The sequence below is a fragment of the Phascolarctos cinereus genome, unplaced genomic scaffold, assembly GCF_003287225.1.
Source record: "Phascolarctos cinereus isolate Bilbo 61053 unplaced genomic scaffold, phaCin_HiC Scaffold_5;HRSCAF=322, whole genome shotgun sequence".
Taxonomy (NCBI): Eukaryota; Metazoa; Chordata; class Mammalia; order Diprotodontia; family Phascolarctidae; genus Phascolarctos; species Phascolarctos cinereus.
In genome coordinates, this window is record NW_027555958.1 from 198,546,558 (window position 1) to 198,574,178 (window position 27,621).

Here is a 27,621-nt window from a genome sequence, read left to right on the forward strand (position 1 = left end):
CTCCAATGTCCCATGCTAGTTCTTCCCACTGTTTCCATTGTGACCTCTGGAATTCCTATTCTTTAACTGACAAACCTCCCTTCATGTTAGACTTCTTACTCTCATGCTTCCTTGATCTTCTGATACTCACAGAGTCTTGGCTTCTTCCAGATGACATACAGGAGAGAGTCAAACTACTCCTTGCTTTCTGTTGCATTCAGACTTTTTCTTTGTGGCCATGACTCCGCCACATCTCTCCTTTGAAGTTTACTCTATCACCTAACTCAGATTAGTAGCACTGGCTCACCAAACCCCACCCCCAAGTAATTTCCCTCCTTTCTCAAGGAGTACAACATTTGTCTCACAGTCTTTCTCTCCATTACAACTCCTACTTTTATATGAAGGGGCTCTACAAACATCATAACCTCCAAATTCCTCAATCTTCTCGATTCTCATGATTTATCTCACTCTTCCACCCCAGCTACACCTAGAATGGTCAAACTATTGATTTCACCATTATCCATGTGTTCTACTTCCACTTACTATAATTGACTCATCATTATCAGGGAGACCTCTAATCCCTTCAACCCTTAGTACCCTCTCCCAGGCTCTAACTATCCCTACACTAACTACAACTTTCCTCTCTTTCCTCTTCCTGAGCTATCACACACTCTCAGCTGTTTTGCTGGACATTTCAAACTGCATATTTCACAGAGATTTCAAATTCAACATGCCTCCAATAGAATTCATTATTTTTCCCTCAAAATCTCCCCTCTTCCCAATTTGCACATTTCTTTCTAAGGGCACTACCATCCTTTCAATCACCCATTTGCAGCTTCAGTGTTATCCTCAATTCCTCACTCAATCCACATATGCAATCAATTGCTAAATCTTTTCATTTCTATCTCCACATCTCTTGTATTCATTCTCTTTACTCATATGAGCCCTCATTACCTCTTGCCTAGACTACTGCAATAGCCTCCTAATGAGAGCTATCTTTCTATTAACTATCTTGAATTTGTTTTGTATATACTTACATACGCAAATGCTATTTTCTTCCTCCCTCAAGTCTCTCCTCAGTCTAATTCATCCATCACACATCTGATATAAGGTAAATCGCCTAAAGTACAGATCTGTTACTCCTTTAACTCAATAAATTCCAGTGGTTCCTTATTGTCTTTAGCATCAAATAAAAACTCTTTCGTTTGACTTTTAAAGACATTTACCATCTTTGTCTAACTTACTTTTGTGTCCTTGTTATACATTATTCCCTTTCTTACACTTTGCACTCTAGGTTTTTTGGCCTTCTTGCTATTCCTCAGATATAACACTCCACCTCCTGTCCCACACCTTTGAACTGGTTGTCTACCATGCTTGGAATGCACTTCTTCCTAATTTCTGCCTCAGGTACTTCCTTCCTTCCTTCAAAATAAAGCTTAAGTACAACCTTCTACATGACATTTTTTCTGATCCCCTCAGTTGCTATACCTCTCTTCACCAATTACTTTGGTTTTGTGTGTGTATGTAGGTGTGTGTATACAAATCTACAGACACACACACACACACACACACACACACACACACACACACACGCTATCTCCATTGAAATAAAAACTCCTTGAGGGCAGTGTCTTTCTCCTTTTTGTCTTTGTATCCCCAGGGCACAGTACCTGCACAAAAGCAGGTATGTAATAAATATTGTCTTTCCCTGCCACTCTAGGGTGAGGCTAGAGACTGGAAGCTTTGTGAACTGTCTACCTGTGGGGACCTGAGATCACAAGGTATTCCGTGATCCAGATTCCTAGCCCTCTTCACTCTTAGGTCCCTAGTATTTATAGTGGTGGCAAGCCATGGAAACTGACTCAGCTGCTCCAGATCAATGTTATGTATGCTCTATTATCTCAGGATCATGGAAGATAGGGGTCCTCATTAACAGTTTTCATTCCTTCCTAAGACTTACAAACTTGAAGCTCCTATTGTCCTGTTCTCTCTTTGGTTCAACTACTAGAGAAAAAAACCCCTTTCCTTGTCTTCTCTCATATCTTCACAGAACTGATTCCTGCTTAGGTACAGGCTGGACCATATGGCTTCAAGGGTTCTTTTAAAATACTATAAGATGCTATGAAGAAACCTCAGAGGACTTCTGGTCCAACTCATACCTAAACAGGAATCTCCTTTACAACATATGTGACAAGTGCTCATCTAGTGTCTGTGTGAAGTCCTCAAATGAGGAGCAGCCCACTACTTCCCCAGACAGCAGAATCAACTTTTGTATAATTCTTCATTAGTAAGAATAGGAAGGCTTTCATACATAATTTTCGTCAGTAGAAGACCATATCTTCACAGTCACGTAGCAGACTGAAAGATGTAAAGAACATAGGATTCTCTTGTGTTTATGCTTGCTAATGATGAAAAAAAATTTTGATTCATAAAAAGCAAAATGTAGCTTTAAAGGCTCTCTTCCAATAGTATGTCTCCCCTAACAAGTGGTAAAATTATAGAAGAATCTCTGAGCTACAACCATGGAGATGTTTGCCACTGTCACGGAGGATGCCCTATGCAGAGTCACAAAAGAAGAGAGATTTCCTATGAAGGATAAAATTCTACAGAAGATGCTTGTTTCCAGATGACACTGTACTGATTGTATCAAGTACTGAAAGTCCAGTACGGGGTTTCCTCAATGAGAGCACCTGAAAATTATCAGCTAACAATCTACATGGAAAGCAACAACAAGAATAATGCCTATTTCTTAGACCATGATAGATAATGGATTGGTAGTCCACTATACATATTACAGGAAGGCACTTGTAAATAATGAACTAGGCTCAGAAATGAATGAGAAGAAAAAAATGGCTGAACTGTATGTGAGAGATTGTGTAGCACTTTCAATAATCCTAAATTGTACCTTGACAGAAATTCCATTATTTTTTATCACAATACCCTTCTCTTACTGTGTGGGTGCAAACTGTAGAATACTTTGATTGTAAGCAGAAGAATCAGAATTGTCTTAAAAGACAATGGAAAGATATGCGGTAATATATGTAGTAGGCAACAACTTATTACCAACTTACTTGTGTGCAAGAAATTACTGAGAAAATGTATGACTGAAAAAGGAGGTAGCTGGTCATGTATCTAGAACAAGAGGTAACAAGCACCTTGAATTCTGAACTGGTACCCACAAAATGTTTGAATGCCTCAGGTAGATCTTTATAGAGAATTTATAGGAAGATACCAAGAATAACACAGGAAGTAAAGAAATGAATGTAGAGGAAGTATCAAATTGGTGAGATTATGGAACCACTTAAGAGTGTATATGTGCATGTGTGTTTATACACACACACACACACACACACACACATACACACACATATATGTATATCCACATCCACAGATGTATCTGTAAATAAAACATGTATGGATAATCTAGCTATTTCGTTGGCTCTACCTACATAACACCTATATGTATATTTTAAAAGTATATGTTTTTTAATATTTCAATGTAGTGCTATAAGACAGAACATCATTAGCTCTTCTAAAAATAATTTTATTGATGTATTTTATTTTTAATAATAACTAGCATTTATATAGTACTTTAAGGTTTGCAAAGCACTTTACAAATATCATCTCATTGTATCTTCACAAGTAGGTGTTATTATCCTCATTTGACAGAAGAGAATGAGGCAGAGTTTTAAGTGATTTGCCCAGGGTCACACAGCTAGTATGTGTCTGAGAATGGATCTGAAACTCAGGTCTTCCTTACTTCAGATACAGCACTTTATTCACTGTAGGAACTAGATGTTTCACTTTACATTGCCTAAATTGCTCCTTGTATTCCTTCCCTTTCTCATCCCTTATAACAAATGATATTTTTAAAGAGAAAAAATTCAACAAAACAAATTTAAAAAATGTGATAATGTATGCAATGTTCCACACCTGTAAACCCATTCCCCTCCTTTCTCCCTACCTTCAACCCTGTTCTGCAAAAGAAGTGAAGGAAGTATCTTGTCATGTAATATCTTATTTGGAGTGTGTATCTTTGTAATTTTGCAACATTTGTTTTCAATTGTTTTATGGTTATTATTCTCTCCCTTTGAATTGTTGTAGTCATTGTGTATACTGTTTTCTTGGCTCTGCTTGCTTCACTTTGCATTAATTCACATAAGCCTTTTCATGCTGCTCTGTAGTCATCATATTTTTTATTTCTTACAGCATAGCAATAGTCCATTATATTTACATACTACAGTTTGTTTAGCCATTTCCCCAACTGATGGGCAATTACTTGCTATCACAAAAACCACTGCTCTATTTTGATAGATATGGGGCCTTCCTTTTTATAAACAGAGGACATGCCTAACAGTGGAATATCTAAGGGTCAAAGGATGGATAGCTTTGCCATTTTATTTGCATAATTCCAAACTACTTTCCAGAGAATGACTGTACTAATTCATAGCTCCGCTACAAATAGATCAGTGTGCTTATCTTTCCACAACCTCTTCAACACAGACTGTTTCATTTTCTTGTTGTCTTTGCCAATTTGCTGAGTATGAACTAAAATCTTAGGTTGTTTGTATTGAATTTGGCTTATTATTAGTGATTTAGAATATTCTTTCATATGATAGTTAATACTTTGCAATTCTTCTTTTCAGAACTCTGTTTATATTCTTTGAGCACTCATCTATTGGGTTATGGTCATCCTAAATTCTTAAAAGATTTTCTTTGAATGGTTGAATACTAATTTTTGCTGCTATGTGGCTCAGTAGATAGAGTGCTGGGCCTGCAGTCAGGAAGACTTGAGTTCAAATAGGGCCTCTGACACTTACTAGTTGTATGACCTGGGCAAGTCACTTAACTTCTGTTTGTCTTAATCTACTGGAGAAGGAAATGGAAAAGTACTCCAATATCTTGGCCAAGACAACTCCATGGACAGCATTGGCATGTTACAGTCCATGGGGCCACAAAGAATTGTACACAATTGAATGAGTAAACAACAATAACAATCTTTGCTATGGTTATGTTAACCTTCACCGTTAATGTCTGTTTATTCCTGAACATTTTTTGTTGGTTCTTGGGTTCAAGTTTTTTCCCTCAGTTTTAAAATAAGCTGAAACTGGCATTAACACGGTGCTTATGTGATCAGCATTCCAAAGAAAACAGAATAGTCCTTAACTTTTTTTTACTTACTACAAAACACCATATATATTTTCTATTTGACTGATAAAACTAACTTCAGCCCTTCCTAATTCTTCCACATGCTTTCAAAACATGTAACAAGATAAAATGTTATGTACAAATCAAAAGCGACACCTTTTACTGAATAGTTCTGTGGTATATGCTTACGGCTATACTCGGTTAAAAAAAAAAGATTATCCTGTGCTATAGCAGCACAGTAGGAGTCCTTAATCATTATACTTTATTTGTCAGATCTCTGCAGCTGGAAAACAGATTCTCAGTTGTTTGTTTTAGGGATTCTTAAAATAGTGACCATTTGTGAAACTCTGAACAATGACTAGAATCTTAGCTAGGTCATTTTGTTTTCAGTGTTAAACTTTAACCTGAAATTACAGTTATTTCTCCTTAGATCACAACTAGCTTTCATCAGAATCTTTCCCTTTTGTGTCTGTTCACTGAAAATTTATAGACAAAAAAAAATTTATGGCTTTAAGTGAAGGAGACATAATCCTACCCTCTGTCATAGTATAGATTTGTGGCCTGAATCTCTCCAACACTGGCAGCACCTAAGTCTGTTTCAATATTTAATTTGATTTTTAAAACTGAAGGGCAAAGAAAATAGGATCTAGGGAAAATTTCAATATGATGGACTTTTTCAGATAGTCATCTTGTAGGATCATCACTTTCCCACATGACCTTAGCTGGTCTGTTTGTGTACCTAATCTTGTAATTATTGCATTATTTATTCACTAAACATACGTATATTAAAAACCTACAATGTGAATGAAGGAACTGTGCTATAAAGAATAAGATAAATCTTGTCAAGGAGTTTATAATCTAGTACTAAACAATCATTTACTGAATAACTACTATATATAAAGCACTATGTAGGCAGGTAGGTGACACAGTGGATAGAGCACTGGTCTTGGGATCGGGAAGACTCATCTTCATGAGTTTGAATCCAGTCGCAGACACTTACTAGCTGTGTGATCCTGGGCAAGTTACTTAACCTTGTTTGCCTCAGTTTCCTTATCCATAAAATGAGCTGGGGAATGGAAATGGCAAACTACAATAGTTTCTTTGACAAGAAAACCCCAAAATAGGATCATGAAGAGTTGGACACAAGTGAAACAACTGAACAACAACAGCAACAACAAAAGCACTATGGATGGTGTTGAGAGGAAATGTGAAGAAGATAAGACACATGTAAGCAGTAAACTAAAATATAGTTGCTATAGAGGAGAAGGCTCATAAGTAATGCATTTCAAGGAAAGCTGTGAAAGTGCAGTTAACAAACAAAATGCTACAGGAATTTTAAGGATAGTTTACTTCTGTTTGAGGAACTTCTCTTATGCACTTCCACTTCTCTTGTCTTTTTCCCCATCCTGTTCTTTTTTCTGGTTTATGATATTGGAATTATTTTTTAAAAATAATTTATTTGTTGTTAGTTTTCTACATTCACTTCCATAAGATTTTGAGTTTTAAATTTTCTCCACCCCCCCGGAATTCTTAATAGGTATGGTGTATGATAGGCAGTTTCACAGAATTAAAGAACTTTTATTATAGTTGGAAAATAAATTAAGAGATTGTGTAGATCAATTTTCTAGTTTTAGATAGAAAACTGAGGCCCAGAAAAACTAAGTGACTAGCCCAAATCATAAAGCTAGTTTCTTTTTTTCCAATCCAACCTTCTAGTCTTAAAACAAAAACAAAAACTTATTTGTAATAATGCCCACACCTCCAGAATAACCTCTCCTACAACAAAACTTGAGCAAAATCTCTGATTTATTGACTGTGACCGAAAGAGTCTACATTATTTCTGATCCAATCAATCAACATGTATTTATGGAGCCCTTTCTTTGTTTCAGGCATCCATACTTTAGCACCTCTTTAACAACAAGAAGAAAGCATATCAGTCACCTGGAACCAATAGCATTCTGCATTGGTCTGATTTTGCTGTTTTCCCTTCAAGACTTAACCCAAGTACTACTTCTACATGAAACCTTTAATTGCTGCAGTTGCTGTTACAAGCCCTTCTAAAAAACTACCCTTTATTTGATTTTACCTATTTCTACACGTACATGATATTTTCTTTGGGGGCAGTGATTTTTTTTTACTTTTGTCTTTGTAATTCAGTGATTAGCACAATGCCTAACATACAGTTGACACTTAAAAAATGCTCGTTGAATGATTTCTGTTGTTTTCAAGAGTTGTCTTCACTTATATCATTATAGTCACTGTATATATCACTCTACTGGTTCTATTTTCCTTACTCTCAATCAGTTCATATGAGTATTTGACTTTCCTCATATTTATGATTGTTCTGGTTTTTTTAGAAGCAATAATTTGAATTCCTCATTTTGTTTAAAAGTCCATCTTTTTTTCATTGACAATTAAAGCCTAGCTTTGTGGGATGTTATTTTGGAAGTACAAAGTGATCTTTGCTTTTGTGGAAGAATATTTTCCTTTTGATATCTCATTAAGAAGAAATAATCTTGTGTGACCTGACTTTGTTTTGGTTAGTTTGTGACAGACTTTTTTTTTTTTCTGGTATGATTTGTTATTTGATGGTGTGATTTTAAAACTGACCACAATATTTCTCAGTGAATTCAACTTAGGAGCTTTCTGCTGGTGGTTTGTGATGTCTCTCAATTTTTCCTTTTCCTGACAGTCAAGGCAACAAGCATAGGTTAAGTGCTTACTATTTGTCAGGCACTATCCTAACTCTAGAAATACAAATATGATAAAAAAAAAAAAAGGAGGATAGTCTTTGCCCTCAAGAAACTTACATTTTAATGGGGGAAGAGAGTACATAAAAGGAAGCTGAAAAGTGGGTGAGGGGGTGGGTAAGCAGGGGAAAAAATATTCACATGGAGTACCTGGATTGACCTTTCAAGGTGTGGACACAGGATAGAATGAAGTTCCAAGGTGAGAAGGTTGCTCCCCATATGGTGGAGAAAGAATTCTAGAGTCAAGAGCAAAATAGAGAGAAATGCTACTTCTGGAAGATTTTCCTGTATAATTTCCTGAAGTGTGATACTAAAGAAAATTTTAATCCTTATCTCTTTGCATCCCATCTTCAAAACCAATCTCCTTGGCTTACAGAAATCTCATGTGTTTTTTTAGTTTTCTTGTATTAATTTCATCCACATATCTGCATTTTTGGATTTCAATTCTGCCATTCTCCTTTTTTGGGAATCTATAGAGTTTAATTGTTCCAAATTCTCTTTGTTTCTTTCTCTCTTGAGAACTTTAATTTTTGCCCTAATTTCTAAACTTATTCTTTCTTTTAATTAAGTTATTGCTCTTCTGAATTACTCTAGAGGTGCTTATAATTGCTCCATTTTAATTTTTGGGCATCATGTAGCATTTATTATACTACTTTTTCCATCCTAAGTGATCTTCGATATGATTTTCTTCCATCCATACTACCTATTCATTGTATTTTAAAATCGTTGGCTTATTTTTTTCTTCATCATTCCCTCTGCTGGTTTTTATGTGATGTCTTTCCCGTAATTGGCCTTAATAGGAATACTTTTCCCTATATGAAACACTGTTGAAATAGGGGCCTATTGGTATCCTCCCCCATTAATGGATCCCTGGTCTCCCTAGGCCACTTAAATTTTACAAATTCTGTGACCTCATCTGTTACCTGGTGGGGGCATCTGGCTGTATAACTGCCCAAGGAAGACTCAGAGGCATCTTAAGATGGGCATAATAGCCTTTACTTGACCTTCTTGCAGACATTCATTTTCTTCAACACTATACTAGATTGTTATAAATTCTGTACTTCTGAGCCATTCTTCTCCACAGTCAACAAATTTCTTCTGTCTGTTGGTTGAGTTCATGAACCTCAACTCATTAAGGGAGTGAGGTCTCAGCATTAGCTGGAATTTTGCTAAGTGGAGAGCCTAAGAGCTAATGTCTGATACTGCTGTAGCCAAACAAAATTTGGGACATGAAGCTGACTCTGTGAGTTGTGCATAGGAAAAATTGGGCACAGTTAGGAGTGATGAGTTTGCAATGTGGCTTTCTGCAGTTTTCTCTGATACGAATTATCTTATGGTGAATTGTTCTTTTTCTCTTGTTTCAGTTGTTATTTTTGTAATATTATCTGGTGCATTTCTTGTTTTGAGGTGGTAAGAGGGAGTTAAACCTAACAGCAACTTCTCACTCTATTATCTTGTTGGAAGTCCTCATACAGAAGAACTAGTACTAGAGTATAAGATTTATAGACTATAAACTGTTTAGAATCATCTGCTGCAAACAGTTGTTCATCTCCATTGAGAGAAGGAGCTTCTACACATGGAGTTCCCTACACCAATGAAATCACAGGTCTGGATCAAAAATGTAAATGTTATTGTAAATTAATTAGATACAAATTCATTCAAAAGTATTACTAAATTTATTGAAACATTTTGGCCAAAACAGACATGAAAGTAAATGGCAAACATAGGGAATATGACAAAGAAAAAAAAAAGAAGTGATTTTATAGATAACATTAAGTAAAAGTTTGCTCTCTTTTCATACAGCTCTTCCTTAAGGTATGATTAACCTATTCTATAATATTTGTAATGTTGCTAACCTGTTAAATTTGCAGTTCTTCTCAGAAGCTCAAATAAATCTTTATCCAGGAGGAAAAATGACAGCAGAGGCTTTGCCTTTGCTAGATGGGTATTCCAGTCTATACCAGAAATGAGAGACTGTTCTAAAGCTGTGTTCTAAAGCCTCAAATCCAGGGAATTCCAGACTTCATGGCTCTTAGCAGAATAATGGGCAATGGAATCAAAACTAACATGGAATCACAATAGGAATTTATGAATTTAAAAAATGGCTGAGAAGTAGATAAAAATAAGAGGCAAATAAGAAAAAGCCTATATGCCTACTTATTTTGAAATAGTTTTCTTTTCTGCTGATCTAAAAAACTATGGTACTGTTTGATTTATGTTCAACAAGGTGAAACAATTTTGTGTTCTGCTACTGATCACTTAACACAGAGCACAGAACACAGTAAGAATTTAATAAATTATTATTATTATTATTTTTTTGGTGAGGCAGTTGGGGTTACATGACTTGCCCAGAGTCCCACAGCTAGTGAGTGTTATGTGTCTGAGGCCAGATTTGAACTCAGGTCCTCCTGACTCCAGGGCTGGTGCTTTATCTACTGTGCCACCTAGCTGCCTCATTTTCTTTTTAAACCGTGTTTACTACTTAAGAATGCTGATTCTCCTTTTTTTTTCTTTTTTAAATTTTGGAGGCAATGGGGGTTAAGTGACTTGCCCAGGGTCACATAGCTAGCTAGTAAGTGTCTGAGGCCACATTTGAACTCAGGACCTCCTGACTCTAGGGCCTCAATAAATTCTTGTAGATATATAATAATAATAATCAATGTTGGAGAAGTTGTAGAAGGACTGGTGCACTAATACACTGTTGGTGGAACTGTGAATTAGTACAACCATCATTCTGAAAAGCAACTTGGAATTATGCAAATAAAATGGAACAGATATCCACACTTTTGGTTTAAAGATTCCACTACTGATCATATCCCTCAAAGAGGGGATTGATAAAAAGAAATACTTATATTATTTATATTTATAGCAGCATTTTTTTTTATTGTAGCAGAGAACTAGAAACAAAGTAGGTAACCACTGATTGGGGAAATGACTAAATAAACAGTGGTATAAGGATGTAATAGAATATTACAGTGTTGCAAAAAAATTAATGATGAATACAGAGAACCATAGGAAGACTTAAATGAACTGATAAAAGTGAAGTTAGTAGAGCCAAGAAAACAATAAACACAATGACTACAACAATGCAACAGAAAGAATAGCCATAAAACAAGTTAAAATGAACGTTACAAATTACAAATAAGATATAAGAAAAGACACTTCTCCCCACTACTTTGTAAAGATGGGAGATGAGGCTCACTGGTGTGAAACACAGCATAAACATTTTTTCTATAGACTGCCTGTTTTTGCTGATTTTTTTTCTCTTCCTCTTTTTTTAAAAAAATATTTGTTTTTACAATATGGCTGTATAGGAAGGGCAAAGGGAAGAGATGTAGAGGAAAATTTAAGTAAGATAAGAACAAAAGTATCAATAAAAATTCATTTTTAAAAAGTTTTATATGTATATAAATTACATGTATATATATATACACATACATATATCACAGACACACATACACACACATATATATATATACACACTTGTATGTAAATAGCATATGGAAATGCCAGACCAGTATATGGCTAAGAATAATTTAGATAGCTAGGTGAGCTAGGTGGTACAGTACATTAATACGTTGGACCCAGAATCAGGAAGACATAAGATCAAATCCAAACTTAGATGGATTTACTACATGTGTGAACCTGGGCAAGCAACTTAACCTCTATCACCTATAAAATGGAGATAAAAATAGTAGCAACCTTCCATGGTTATTATAAGGATAAAATCAGACAATATTTATCAAAGTACTTTGCAAACCTAAAATTGCTACATAAATGCTATCACCATTATTATTATTATTATTATTATTAGTAGTAGTAGTAGTAGTAGTGATAGCAGCAGCAGCAGCAGCAGCAGTAGTAGTAGTAGTAGCAGTAGTAGTAGTAGTAGTAGTAGTAGTAGTAGTAGTAGTAGTAGCAGCAGTAGCAGCAGCAGTAAACAAATACTGCTAAGGTATTTCTTTGGGATTTCTAGTTGCTTAAGCCTTGAAGATATCCCTGGTGTTTGCAACATAATTCAAGAACAGAAATCATTTCTATTTTGACATGAAACAAAGAAAGCAGAGTGATCCAGAGAGGAATGAGACCTTCTGGGACTTGCTTTCAAATCTCAAACTGACAGAAATGTGGTATGCACATTTCCCATTACTAACTGCAATAAAAAGCATCTTATAATCATCACTTTATTTCCAAACATTTGTATGTGTTTAGTTATGTGGCACTAAAAGTAGTTTATAAAAGTAGGAGATGATATAACTGACTCAACCGCTGTCCCTCAAGTTTTGATTCAATATAGCACAGCTTGGTCAATAGTAGTACTGCCTTGCTGACCTGGTTTCAAATAGGTTAATTAAATGAAAAATATTGTATCACATATATATTCACCAGTCTCTGTCAACATAAGAGTCAGTCTTAATAAAAACAGTGTTTTTGTACAGGCAGTCTTTGATGGGGATTCGACTTCCAGTGCTCAGCCATAAATGACATCCATGCTATCAACTTACAGTACTCACAGAAGGCACGTAGCACACAAATGCACTTATATCAATCTGCTTCTTGATGTATGCCACGTAAGGCTCTCCTTGGCCCCCAGTCTCTCTCCCTGCCCTGCAGAGCCTCTCTCCCTGGGGGTCTCTTGGGTCCCAGCCAGCACCAGCACAGCCCCTCCCTGGGGGGTCCTTGGGCTGTTGCTCAAGCAGAGGGAGGGAGGGGGCAAAGCAGGGATAGAAGGGAAGAGGGAGGGAGACAGAAAAGGGTATCAGACCAAAAGAGAGTGTTCTGTGATTATAAAATGGTATCTTATATGTGTGGCTGGCAAACTGTCTCCGGAGGCATCCCCAAAAAGAATTTCAAGAATATGATGAGGCACAGTTACAATATTTAAACAATTACATGGCTTCCAAAGGGTTAACTTGAAAGATCCTCGTTTGTAGTCATACATTTTAATATGTTTAAAAATCAGTTTCATTACTATATAGATACACATGGTATTAAACAAACCTTTAAAACTACTGATAGGGAAAAAAAGCTCCCACTCAAATAGATCATTTACTAAATAAATTCTGATATTTAATATCAAAACTGAAGTCTCTGCCCTGTAAATTGTTATGCCTATCTTCCCCTTCCCTGAAGCACTTTGAAACTTTTCTTAGAACGAAATACTAGAGGAGGCTAAAGTTAGACTTTAAGATTAATCAAGGTATGACCATTTACTGACCTGAATCCCATCTAATGCTTCGCGTAAGATAAGCAATATAGTAAGTGGATGAAGGAAAGTAGCAGAGAGTGAAAAGAGTATGGGAAATTGCAGAAACACAATTTAAAAGAATGATTATGATTCCTGCCTTAGGTGATGTGACACTTGAAACTATACCTTATTAAAAAAAATTAATCAGTCCTCTGGAATCATAATGACATCTGAACAGATTCTACAATAATGATGAAAAAAAGTAGCTTCAAAGTCAAGACTAATAATGAACAAGTGGCAACTTTTAACGGTGCTTTAGAGCAGTCATATATCCCCTCTAAAAAGGCAAGACAGAATCATCTGACACAAACTTAAACAAAAAGAGAAATATCTACAGAGTCAATGAAGTGTAGTGGAAAGTGCACCGGGCTAGGATTCAAGAAACCAGGGGTAAGTCACTTAACCTCTCTGAAGCTCAAATTCTTATGGAGATACTACAAGTGATCCTGACCACCTTATCGGAACTTTAGAAGTTATCTAATATAACCCATTCATTTTGCATATGATTTGAGGATCACATGAAATTATGCATATAGTAGTGTTTTGTGAATGATAAAGCACTATTCGAGCATAAAGTATTCATTACTAAAGAAATTATACTCATCAGATATGATTCTCTTTAAGGCTACCAGTCTGCCTTGTAACTGTAACTTGCTTATAAGCAATCCAACTTGTAAGTATTTGTTTGTAAGAAATACACTTTGTTATGAGCACAGATTTCTGAAAATTATTACTTTATACTTACCTGTTTTCTTACTGAGTTTGTATAAGAAAGTTTGCCTGGGGTCTGAATGATCTCGACATGTCAGCTGTAATAAAGAACCTGACTTTTTCCATTTTTGCATAAACCAGAGACCTGGAGAGTTATGAATAACATATTAGCATAGGTCTAAAATGAAATGATAATTACATCCAAAGTTACTGATTTAAGCACATACTTCAATTTTTAAAAGTTCAGAAAATTGCTAGTCTTTCCATTAACATATTGAAAACTTCAACATTCTTACCTTTAAAAGTCTGTTAAAAAAAAAACCAGAATAAAAAAATTGGATTAAGTAGGCTAACAGAAGACCAGCTCATTATCATAGTTAGATTAACAATGTAGTATGAAGGGAAAAGTACTAAGAAGCTGTTGTTCAGGAACTATTTGATTAGTCATGGAGAGAAATAAAATTAAACAGAGCTTAAATACACTGAAAATAAGTGGATAAATGATTTCAGTCTACAGATGATTACAGTCAAAGAATTCATTTGAGAGGAGTAAGCAGTCAATTTTCAGATTACTAGATGGCTTTTAGATAATTTATACTCTACTTTTATACTAATTTTCTTATATCATTAGTTCTCCATATTTGTATAACATACTACTTTTAAAATTGATCCTCAATTATGCAAGTGTTGATTTTCAGACTGTAGAGAATTCATTGCCACCTAATGCTCTGTCTTTATTACATTCATTAGTTTGTAGGTTCTTGGCTCATCAGTGTAAGAAAAGGAGATAAAATGTGAATAATTAACTTTCTTAAAAATTGCTGGAGAAAGATTTATTGAAGAAACTCAAGCTACTGAGTCTTTTTCCTATGGACTGTGTTTTAGATTATATATAGTTTTTATTTTTTCCATATTCTTCTTCTTCACTGGAAATCCTCAGTTAACTTGATTGCCACCAAAGTTTTAAGTAAGAGAAAGAAAACTGCATGGTTTGCATATCAAGAAACAAGAAAATAAAAAAGTTTGTCTATAAACAAAGATTTAATCTAAGAAACAGAAAATGACAGAAAATTTCTTCTCTCTAAAGTGCTATCTAGCAAGATCAAATTGTCTCACCCTAATTTCACCCAGAAACCATTTAAAACAATCCAAGATATACCATTTTCATACTAAATTCTTACTTCCTAAAATGACGGATCTTTCATTTTAAAATTTCAATTATAATATATTTTATGGTAGAATTATAACTTTTAAATTATGAAAAAGAATATTTCTGTGATCTTAGCTGAATGCATTTATTTTTTCTATGACACACTATTTTAATATAAGCATTTAGAAGAGGCAATATAATGTAACAAAAAGGGTTAAATGTAAATTTTGACAAATATCAAATGAATGTAAAAATGTCTCTTTTCTCAAACAATTTCACTGGTTTATTACATATACTTTTGGGGGGTATAAAGTGGTAAAACAGGAAACAAGCTTGTTTCTCTGTTTCAGGTTACATATGGGAACAATGAATTCTCATTTATCAACATACGGACAATAAAAATACCCACTTCTTATTTAACATCTCTTTAGTCAAAAGATTTTTAAAAATTCAAAATCAAAATTTTTTTTACCTGTATTCACAAGAGCACTGCTATTATAGAGGGTACCAAGGTGTGGTCCAGACAGAGACAGAAAGGTGTGAAGTTTGTTGAGGTAATATTTAAACCTAGGCCTCGTAAGCACTGAACGGATTATTAAGTTGCCCAACGAATGTCCAATAAAGCTTCAAGAAAAAAAATTACATTGTCTTCAAATGTATTAATTAAAAAAAAAAACTGAATGCCCCCATATACAATGAAAAAACAAGTAAGAGTAAAAATGAAAAGATATCTAATTTTAGTTGAATTTCATTATTTCACAGATACTGAAATTGAGACCCTGAAGGGTTAACTGATATGCCTGATGCCATACAGTATTTGCTATTTTCTAATACCAGCAAATGATGCTACTTGAAAGTGATATGAGACTGCAATATCACTTCCTCAACAATCTAAAATTTAAATAATTTTGCTATCAGTGCTCTAAAGAGGTGCTGTGAAGAGATTTTTTAAACTAATATTGTGATTGCTGAGAAAATATTTTAAAGAGAACACTAAATTGAATATTTATAATTTTGCCAACAGGTGGTAAAACAAAAACAAAATGAAGCTAAGCTTACTGAAGAATTATTAAACCACAACTGTCTATATAATAGCCAGCATAGTAAAAAGTTAATGTGTTTTGAACGTTTGATGTGGAAATGTTTACCCTTCTTTCCACTTTTTACCAATAACTTGAAATGTACAGACTGTAGAATTGTTAAACTACCAAAAACGTTAACAAAACACTGGTAAAATATAGGGTGGTTTCCATAATAATAGAAAGTCAGAACACATTTCATTTCAGTAGGTTTTAAATAATAGTTCAATGATTAATATTTTACATGTATTTTACCTGTTTAACAAAATTTGATAAAATTTAGGAGAGCTCTTAATTAGTGTATTTACTTTCATTTGAAGGAAAAATATGATTTGTGATAGAAAGGAATCTATAAGAACTTGTTAATATGATGATAGGTTTAGTAAGTTGGTCATACAAATATAAATACAAAATCATTTATTTAAAAGTATTATATTAGAAGTATAATTTAAAAATGACATGACTAAGAAAATCCTTTTCTTAGAGAATTTAAAGTTTTCAAGGACAAATGTATGGGTGCATAAAATATTTATGCAGGGAAGCCTGTCACATGCTGAAGTATTCTCCTCTATTAAAGACATCATTCATCATCTGAAAGATGTTACAGTGAGAATATTTCAAGCTAAAGGCTCCTTTACTAAAATTAACTGCCATTAAAATTTTGTTTTCAACTCTAGCTATTGGATTAACTCACAAATCAGTATGAATTTAAGAAGGAGTCCAGTTAGCATTCTTCTAAACCAGGTGTTCCCTAACTTTTTGTGGGCAAGAGTTATTTTACATGCCTAAAGATCTAGAACTCATTAAGTAAAGTTTATGAGCATGAACATAAGTATACCAGTGGTGTGTTCTGTAAGGAGGGATGGAAGGTATGAAAACATTGTCTTCAGTTCCTCCTGAAATAGCTACATATTTCTGGAGGGGTATCAAGGCAGCAGAGCTACTTTCAGCTATAATCTCCTCTAAAAAGATGCCAATGGTTCAGGAAAAGGGATAGCTATGACCCTGAGAATCACGCTCATTTGTGTCATCAACAGAAATTAACTGTCTGGTGAATCTTTGACATAATCTAAAAGGAGATATGATATGGTACTAATGAAAATAAAGTATCATTTATATTTTACTTAGGGCTTTTTGTACTGGTATTTAATACCTGTTTTGTGAATTTATGAGACTTCAAGTAAAAAAAAGAATCTATACTTAGCAAAGGTTTTACTCAGGAGAATTGGGAAATGTATTGTGCTATAATCATACCTGCTCTTTATTTCATGCTGGGAATATATGAATGCTAATACAATGCACCAGCAAATATAAAGCAGAGTTGGCTCCTCTTCTTGGAGTGATTTCCTCACTCATCACATCCTATCAGCTGCCAAATCTTATTTTTTCCTACTTTGACAGCATTTCCTGTATCTGCCCCTTTCTCTCCATTCACATGGTCACCACCCTAGCTCAGCCTTTCCTTATCTCTTGCCTTGAACTTCTAGCACCTCTCTCCAATCTATCTTTCATATAGTTAGCTACCAGATTGATGTTTTGAACACCCAGGCTTGAACATGTCACTTCCTTGCTTAAGAGGTTTCAACAGCTCCTTATTGCCTCCAGTGTAAAAGACAAACTCCTCTGGTATTTAAAGCCTTTAAAATCAGGCTCTGACCTATCTTTTCAGTTTTATTTCACATCACTCTCTCCCTTGTGCATTTTATATGTAGCCAAACTAGTTTGTTACTCTTTGTACATATTCCAACTCCATATTCCTCATACTCTTCTCTCCCCTTGCCCTAAGTCTAGAATGTTCCCTCTCTCATTTCTACTTCTTGAAATCCTTAGATCCCTTCAAGTCTCAACTTCCACCTCCTGTATGAATGAGGCTTTTCCCCAGTCAGTCCATTTGTTAGTGTGTTCCCCACAAATAACTCTGCATCTATCTTATATTTATTTGTATCACTATTTGGAGGGGCCTTCATTTCTGGGATAGTTTTATCTTCTCCTTCCTGAGATTTTTAGGGCAAGGGCTATTTAAACAACAAAACAAAACAAAAACCAACTTTTTATTATAGCACAGTGTCTGTCATATAGTAAGTGCACATAATGTTGCTGATTGTGTATATGTAGTAATCTATCTCCCTCCCCAACTCTGGCCCCAAACATTCAAGGTATGATGTAAGTTCCTAAGGGTAGAAACTGCCGAGTTTCTATCTTTAAATCTCTAGACAATGTCTTACACACAGTAAGTTCGCTTATTGAATTAAATTGAACCTAGATGAGATAGAAACAATTAGCTTGCCCTTTCTTCAGGTCTTTTCTGAGGCAGGGACATTTATCTTTTTGTTTAGCCCCTGCTGAGTTAGACTAAACAAAAAGTCCTGTATATGTGAACAAATAATTACTGATATTAATAAAATACAATTTTTCTTTTGAAGGAAAGTTGATAGCACTGAAAAATTTTAAACCCAGTGTAGCAACTGGTAGTCATGGAAACTGGATGCTCTAATTTTTTTCCCCCTATTTTCTTTTGCTTGTATACACTTGTTACTGAGCTGCTTTCATAGCATTTTATCTACTCTCATTTAGTTTTGTTTCTATTTCTAAGGAGAGTTCTATGTTATAGTTGAGAACAAAATTACTATGAAACGGATTCGTTTTTATGTAATTTGTAAAAACATTAAACGAGTAGGCATAATAGTAGTTACCTGATTTTTGAAATTGTTAAACTATAAATCTGAATATACTGTATTATCTCATCAAGAAGGCGATCAGTCATGCTATCAAAATCAGCAAAGGTGTCATTCTAAAGGAAAGCAAAATATATAAATTAGTTATACATGTAACTTTAAATAATTTTAAATATGCAGTAACTTCTAGCTAAATATCAATATTCACTTTAATATATATTAAAGCCTGATCTCTCTTCAGTTTACTGCTGCTATAGTTTTTTTCTTTCAAGAGAGCACTCATGAATTGTTTACATTATGGTCCAATTAGTAAAATGATTGCTTTTTGGTCAAAATATACCATGGGATCATAGACTAAGGGAAGGGACTTCAGAGATTATCTTCTCTAACCATTTCATTTTAAAATTGAGGAAACTGAAGACCAAAGAGATTAAGACTTCTCCAGCATCACAAAAGTGGTAAGCAGCAAAGCCAGGATTTGAAGCCTGGTCCTCTGACTTCTCTTTTAACAAATCTCATTCCATTTCCAAAAAAAAACCCCAAACAAAAGTTTTTTGTTTTGGGGGGTGGGGGTGGAGCATTCTACTTGAAGTAAAAGTGAAAAATGGCATAAGAAGTTAGAATTGTAACTTTAATTAATGTGTTCCATCTATACATAAACTCCAGAAACTTAAGCAGAATTCTTAGGAATATAATGAAAAGAGATCAATGAACTGGCAAATCAAAATAAAAAAAATTTTGCTTCATATTTATTTTTTCTTTCATGAAATTCTGGAAAAGAGTTTTCAAATAGCTAGAAATGAGTTTATAAAAGAAATACTTTTAATATGGTTTCCTATGAAAGGGCACGTCATACCTGATTCCTCTCAGACATAAGAAAATCTATTCGTCCTCCAGGAAGTCCAAGTTCAATATATGTTTTAACTAATCTAAGGTCTGCACTGTTACCTAGAAACAGAAAATTTCGAGTGTAAAGAAGCAGCAGAAATATAAAACACAGTATCCCTGTATTTTTTTAGTTTATGAAGGCAATTTTATGGCCTGTGTTGATGTCAGTGAACAGATAGTTTTCTGAAGCAGCCTCAACTTTTAACACTTCAAAACTGACATCCAGAATCTAGATAATGCCTATAAGCAGTAAACAAATGAGATCTGAGTTATAATATAATGGCATCATTCTCAATTTTATGATGTATTTCTTTAGCTATTATTGCTCTCTTTGTTAGGGTAGTAAATAAAACATCAAAAATGTGCTTTGTAGCTATTACTGGTTACATATAGCAAGTCAGCTGGGTGTGAACTTTAACTATTCTAGCTCATCATCTAATAACTTCACAATACATATTGGAGCCAGTTTTAGCTACGCCATCTTCCTTTTGGAAGTGAGGTGAAATGGTAATGACAGAAGTAGCCTGGCATAGTAGAAAGAGTTTTAGGCTTTGAGTCAGGATGATCTGAGTACGAATCCTGTCTCAGACACTTACTAGATGTGTGACTTTGGGCAAGCCCCTTAACCTCACAGCCTCGGTTTCCTCATCTGTAAAATGGGGATAATAACCAACACACCTACATCACCGGTGGTTGTAAGGATCAAATAAGAAATATATGTAAAGCATTTTACAAACCTTAAAGTGTTATGTAAATATAAACCATGATTATTCTTTCCAAAAAACATTTTTAAAAGAACATACTTTCAGATTCTAGGATATATTGGGTAGAAAAGCTCATCTGTTAAAATATCTTCTGTATAGCAGGAAAGCTGTTCCATCTAGAGTCAAAACTAAAGATATTTTAATTAATTCTTTTAAGCCATTAGAAGAATCATGAAATTTCCCAAATTTTTAACCTTATTATAGCTTCTCTTCAATTCTGGACTCAGCTTGTCATTCACCTGGAGTGTTGGTCTAAGATATCTGTACTAATGGACCAAATCTATGAACCGTCTTTCCAGCTGACTATCACAATCTAGAAAGGTGAAATAGTATCCATAACTTGAATCTATAAAAAATTATGAATATCTGCTATTTTCTGTAGTTTCAAAAAGGTCCTCAGGTAAGTATCTGAAGAAAACAGGTTCCTGCTGTTGCTGTTGTTCATCTATTTTCAAAGACAACCAGTGACATCATAGGGTGATGTGTTGAGTTGAGTGTGAACTGCAATTAAGTGAGGCAGAGATACACAAAGTTGTCAGCCTCACTCTCTCTTCCAGAGTTATAAAAGTAAAGTGGCAAGAGAAAAATCATGACAACTGGTGATGGCCTGGGATGCAGTGATGAGCTTGGCATTAAAATATATGGCAAATAAGCATCATAAACTCTAGTAACAAAGTTCTTTCTAGTTTCAGCAGTATAAAGATTTTAATATCAAATAGTGGGGTTTTTTTTTGGGGGGTGGAGGGGGTTCATAGGTGAAAGGACATAAAATAACCAGGTCTAGATCAAATGTTCTTTACTTCTAATGTAAGAGATAAGCTACATAATATGAAATTAAAAAGGTATAAGTGTATACTATTTTAAAAAATGCAACAAAGTGAACTTGAAAATAATAATAAAGGAAACTTGTGGTACATCCTTTTACAAAATGAAAAATAATTTTGTAGTATGAACAATCCCTAATTGATCTATAAGTCCTACTGATGCCTTACACATTTCCTTTAGATGAGTTTCCTTAGCTTATTAGTTCAAGTATTTGATTTAAATTATCAGTTGAAGGAAAAGCATGTTTCCCTCTCTTTTTTTTAGGCAATTGGGGTTAAGTGACTTGCCCAGGGTCACACAAAAACATATATTTCTCATGGGAACTGAGGTATACCTTTAAAGAACAGAGTTTTGACTTTACTTAATTAAATGTTAAAAAAAAGTACTTTGTAATACAGTAACATTCCACTTATTTTGAGATCAGATTTTTAGCAATCTTGAATGTACAAAAGCTGAATTTAAAAGTTTTACTGATATCTTTTATTTTATTGATGTCTTTCGATTTTATATCGCAGACATTTCTAGATAAATGCCCCTCTTCCTCACCATTGAATCTGACCTTGCAATAAAGAAAAATAGTTAAACAAAATCAGTGGATATAGTGACCATGTCTGACAGTGTAGGTGATGTATGTACCTGTTCTCTACAGAGTTTTGTTTATCTTTTAGGACCAAGGCTGGCCATCAAAATTAATCAACCTATAATTAAGTCTGGTTATCTAGTTTCCTATATCACAACAAATTAGAAAAGGCACATCTGAACATGTCTGGGTTCTATGAGATGCAGCTTGTTGGCTATAGTTAGAAGTGAAAGCTGACGACAGATAGTTAAGATAGGGGGAAAAAAATTCAAAAGTGGATGCAGAAATTAAGTTTTCCAATACAGTCTAGTACAAAGATAGTGTGTTAATAATGTTGATTGAGTCATTAAAAATAGACAAGTATGTTTAATGTCCTTTGTTAAGAAGCAAGGAAATATACATCGGAGCAAGATGCTAATGCAAAATGACTAAAAGGAAAATTAATGTGATAATACTAGATAGTACTTTAAGATTTATAAAGCATTTCACATGTTATCACATTTGACCTGACATTTGACCTGCTATTATTATCTCCACTTTAAGACTGGGAAAATGTGAAGCTTAAATGACCAGCCCAGGTTCACATACCAGTAGGTGCTGAAGCAGGCTTGAATTTGAGTCTTCTTCGTAGCTCTAAGTACAGTACTTTAATCTACCATGCTATCTAGCTGCCTGAAACCCAGTGGACTGTCTTTCACAAGTCCCGTTCCAATGATGTCCAATCATTGTGGTATTATTATTTATATAAAATGGTAAGCATGCTTCTTTGACTGAACGGATTTTGTAAAGGGATCAGTAGTATATCTATTTAAACAATTCAAGAATCCTTTTCTTCAGATCAGAGAGTAAATAATACAAGAAAATTATCATCATCATTATTAATGAGACTAAATATTTGTATTAATACTATGGATGCACACACCATCTAAACCATGGACACAGACAATGAGATGTATTCCATCTTCTGAACCATCATCCTCTTCCATGCTGAAATAAGGTATTGAGGAAGCCAGCTGGAGAACATCACTGTACATAAATCCAGGTAGCTTAAGTTGTCTTAATTCTTCCTTTGCCTGAAGGAAACTGAAGCAAAATATATAAATTAATACCTAATTTGTGTATTTTACTTTTAGTAGCAGGAAGAAAACACATTAGGTTTATGGAATTACAAAGTAAATCTAGAAGACTTTTTTTAAAATAATGAAATTATATGATATTATTAAGTTCCAAATATTTTGCCAATAATCTTTCCTTTTCTTTTTGGAAAATTCTAATTCTAATCAAATACAGTGAACTCAAATGAAAAATCATTTAAGGATAATACTAGGAGTGAGGCCATACTCTTCTAAATTTCTAATTAAAATTTCAGAAGAAAGTTTGGGAGACAACTGCAGTATGATAATACTGAAAGCTTATCTGTTACACATACCTGTTCTTCAAATCTTGTAGCTACAGTATCTAATAGATTAGGCTGTATTGTATCTATCTTCCTTACAACAATGAATGGTGGGAGCAAACCTTGTGACGTAAGGGGATTGTTGCAATATGAGCATTTGGTGGTGATACTCGGTTAAAGGTATGATAAACCAATCTCTTAGGGACTGTAAACACTAAATCTTATCATACAATATTTATCCTTGATGAACAGATTAGAAACCCACAACCAACTTTGTATTACAATTAAATAAACATTAGTTATTTCCTGCCTACCTGTCCTGAGTATATAAAAGGAGGATCTAAATTTTTTAGATGACTGCTAAGTGACCTGGGGAGATAGATGGATCTCATGGAAGGCTATGGCTATCTGCAATGCCACAGAAATGGTTTTTTGAACTCAGAATGTGGGGGAAAGCATGCTATATAGCTCTTTGGTGTACTAGTGTTTCTTTAATAATTTAAGTGGTTTAGAAATATAATAGTATTTTAGGAACTTGCATTTACTGTCACAAAATGCTCATAGAATGAAGTATTCTTTGCATCTTGGTTATGACAGAACCACAGACTGGATTCCAGTCACTTGTCAATTCAACAAATACTTACTATATTATGTGCAATACAACACAAAGATAGGGAGGTATGAGTTTAATACTCTTGATAACAGCAATTTTGGTAGTGAACTTAAGGAATATTTAGTTTTAATTTATTCCTGATAATCAAAACACCAAAATGTACAAGTATTTATTTGTGGGACAATACTGTATTTATCTTGGAGGCAGCTAGGTGTCACACTGGATAAAGCACAGGACTTGGAATCTGGAAGACCTAAGTTCAAATCTTACTTCAGACACTAGGTTGTGTTACTCTGGGCATATAAGTCACTTGACCCATGTGGGCCTTCCTTTCCTCATCTGTAAAATGGGGTTAATTATGGCACCTACCTCCCAGGGCTGTTGAGAGTATAAAATGAGATAAGATTTGTAAAGAGCTTTGCAAACTTTAAAAGTGTTATGTAAATCCCAGTTGTTGTTATTCAAGGTGTTTGTGTTGGTGAAATAATAGCTAAGTATGTTACTAATGCAGAAAAAAAATCAGCTCATCTAGGAACATAGTTAAAGTAAGTATTTTACTTTAACTGCTGGCCAGGTTGTCCTGATCCTTTCAAGTTTTATCTTTATATGTTGTGATAGATATTATACTTTGTCTCCCTGATCCTTCTTCTCAGGTCTTCTCCATCAACTTTATAAGCTAGAGAACTAGTATCCACACAATGACAAACTTATGTAGTTCTATATACTTGGATCTTCTGGTCATTTCCTTGCTTGCTACAGTGGTGGACAATCTTTTTAATCCTTAGATCTGTTCAGAATACTTGCTTTCTCTCTGGAGTAGAGTAGGTAGAAAAGGCGGCTCGTTCTGTATAGTGAAAATATAGCTTTAACCATCCATAAAATCACCACTAGAACATTTATTCTTAGCTAGAAATGGCTTGCTATTTCAATCAATCAATCAAGAGAAGAACAATCAATGACTGTGGGAGCAACAGGGATGTCTCTAAGAGACGTGCTGAAATGTTTTTAAGTTATGTTTGTATTACACCAACTACAGTACAAAACAGGTCTTCATTCCTTTAGTATAATTTATGGTATTTCCAATGCATGTAGTGACACGTTTCTACTTTTCATGATTTAAACTTTTATGTTTTATTGTAAATTTATTTTTGTTCTCTAAAAACACAAAATTTTAAAAATGTTATTTTGGTCTGCTGGCCATTTCTGAAACTAAATATATAGTTATGAGAAACTCATGTTAATATTCTAGGGTAGGAAAGTGATTCCTTCATAAATCTAACAGAAGGTAGCTGGCTAAGACATGAGAACTGTCAATAGTTCACACACCTATTAACTAATTTAATTCAATAAGCACTTAAATGCACACTAATTCTCCATGATTGCTAATCTCTTTCCTTCAAAAGTTCACATCTAAGTAGCTCCATAAAGGTCTTTAATTTAAGGAAATATACTACTGGTCTATTACTTACACTTGTATTTGAGGTTTGGGTGAATTTTCATACCAGGAAATTGATGAAGTAGAGCTGTATGAAGTGCTGCTTGGTTGTTTCGTGATTGCGTCAAATTTGTTTTTAGAAGAACATTTAATACTACAAGGAGACTCTCTTGGTGCAGATGGGAAAGATAAACAACCAGGAGTACACACAGCAGGCATATTTATACCATCCCTTAGATATTCACTGTTTATTCTTTCAGCTTGGAGAAATTTCTCTTCTGCTAGCCCATGACTGTTCTCAAAGTGAGCACTTATGGCTCCATCCAAAACTGAATCCTCTGCTTCCTCATAATACCCATTTTGAACCATTTCTTGATCCTGCTCTTCCTCCTCTTCCTCTTGCTGAGAATTAATCAAGTCTTTTTCAGAAATTTCCTTCTGAGGGCTAACCGGATTGCTGTGGTCAATAGCACATGTATCAGAAATATCCGTACTACTTTGAGAACCAAAATAATTCTCCACAAGCCCTTGTTTTACCATATCAGTACTGCTGGCTGATGAAAGGTCATTTGTGCCTGTGTGAGTTTCCTTTTTAACTACTGGTAATTCTGCAACCATTTGTTTGAGGTCTAATTTTTCTTCATGAGGTCTAGCTTCACTAAACTCTGCATTATTAGAAAATGAACCTGTATCACCACAAGTGGCTCCCAAATAAATAAGTTCTGACTTTAGTGTAGTCACTTTCTCTGTAGAGATAAAAGGTTCATTAGGACTTTGAGAATCCTTACCCACAATGTTAAAGTTTGCCTGTGAACTGTGGCTACTAGAGGGATCTTCAACTGAAGCAACCACTTGCAATGGATGCCTTATATTTGAATGTAAGGAATTTACAGCTATAGATTCAGTGTCTGAAAGTCCTGAAAATATGACACTCTGATGCTGCAAAATAATACTTGACTTCTTGTCATCATTGTATTTTGGCAAATCAATCATTCCTAAATTTAACACAGTTTTACTATCACTTAGATGGCACTCAGGTATAACAGATCCCTTAGAATTTTCATCAGGTGACAGTTCATCATCATCCGAAGGTAAAGAATTTATGGATGTCAAAGATGACTGTATTTCACTTAAAGCACTTGTACTCTCTGTACAATGGCTTTCTAATGACATTTTTATGTTAGAATCTGGTTTTAGCAAAAGCTGAGAATACATTCTTTCATTATTAGCACCTTTCTCTTGTATGGTTTCAAATATTACATCAGGGTTTGGATGTGTTGCAAAAGAACTTGGTTCACTTTCAACACCTGAATCTGAAAATCTAGAGGAGGCATATGTGACATTAACATCTGGTAACTTAATTGTATCTGTACTTACTGCAACATAATATTCTCTTGCAGAAAGATTAGATGGATTACTTTTTAATTTACTTAAAGAATCTCCAATACATCGGCAATTTGTTTCTTGTACAATTTCCTTTTCAGAAACTAATCCTTCTATAGATTTAAACTTATCACTAGCTTCTATAGATTGAAAGTTGGGTAACCGAGAATTATCCAAAAATATCTCATCTTGCTGAGATTCTGTCCATAGCCCTACTGTGACAGTTACTTTCTCTCCCCTGAAAGGATTTTTACTACTTGGTTTTACTTCAATTGTCCTAACTCCTGTTGATTCAGTTGTATGATGAGCATGGCAAACGTCCGATGACCCTCCAGATGCCAGATTGTGATCCACTTGTGTAATTTCATTATCGTCCTGGGAGATATCAAGTTTACCTGAAATGGACAAATTTGCACAAAGATTTAGGCTGCCAAAGTTCAAAGAGGAAAATTGGTTTGGGTGTACATTTTCAATTTCTGTAGGCTTTTGTTCAGTTCTGTCTGTGTCAGCTGGCAAAAAGCCAACTTCTTTTTGACTTGTCTGTCTGGTGCAGGTCTTTGTCTCATAATTAAATCCCCTGATTGTGGGATCCAGACCCTCCTTTTGGCTATGTGAAGGCTTGCCTTCAGAGCATTTAAAGTGGTCCTCTGATGCTGTACTTTTCAAACATTTGTAGCCTACCAAAACCACAGAGTCCTTAGAGTTTTGTTTTATTACTCTTTTGGTGTTTTCAGTTCTCATAGTTCTCATCAGTTTAGTAACCTTAACCTTGGGTTTATTTGAATCTTCATTTTTTCCTTTTAGAGACTTTGTGGGCTGCTTTTCACCTTCTGTATACAATATATTGGAGGCACCAGCAGGTCTGATTTTCAACTCTGGGCTAGAAAGTCCAGTTACAGGGCTTTCTTCAGTCTCATACTTATCCATTCTATTGGACTCTGATCTCTGAAGACTCTGAATTCCCATCCAGGGTGCATCTAAGTCTTTTATCCAAAGA

General features: G+C 34.6%; 1 protein-coding gene across 5 annotated transcripts in view; it reads right to left on the reverse strand.

Annotated features, from left to right (window-relative positions):
* FAM135A (family with sequence similarity 135 member A) overlaps window positions 1-27,621 on the reverse strand; it is a 121,331-nt gene that overhangs the window by 6,257 nt on the left and 87,453 nt on the right. For 3 of the 5 annotated variants that reach the window (XM_021000144.2, XM_021000143.2, XM_078155296.1), the window contains 6 exons: window positions 25,276-27,607; window positions 22,720-22,880; window positions 19,597-19,688; window positions 18,759-18,856; window positions 15,459-15,610; window positions 13,871-13,981 (listed from right to left, as the gene is read on the reverse strand). In XM_021000144.2, coding sequence (XP_020855803.1) covers window positions 13,871-13,981; window positions 15,459-15,610; window positions 18,759-18,856; window positions 19,597-19,688; window positions 22,720-22,880; window positions 25,276-27,607 — 2,946 coding nt within the window. The remainder of the gene's footprint in view (window positions 1-13,870; window positions 13,982-15,458; window positions 15,611-18,758; window positions 18,857-19,596; window positions 19,689-22,719; window positions 22,881-25,275; window positions 27,608-27,621) is intronic. The other 2 variants (XM_021000148.2, XM_021000147.2) reach the window with 1 other exon arrangement.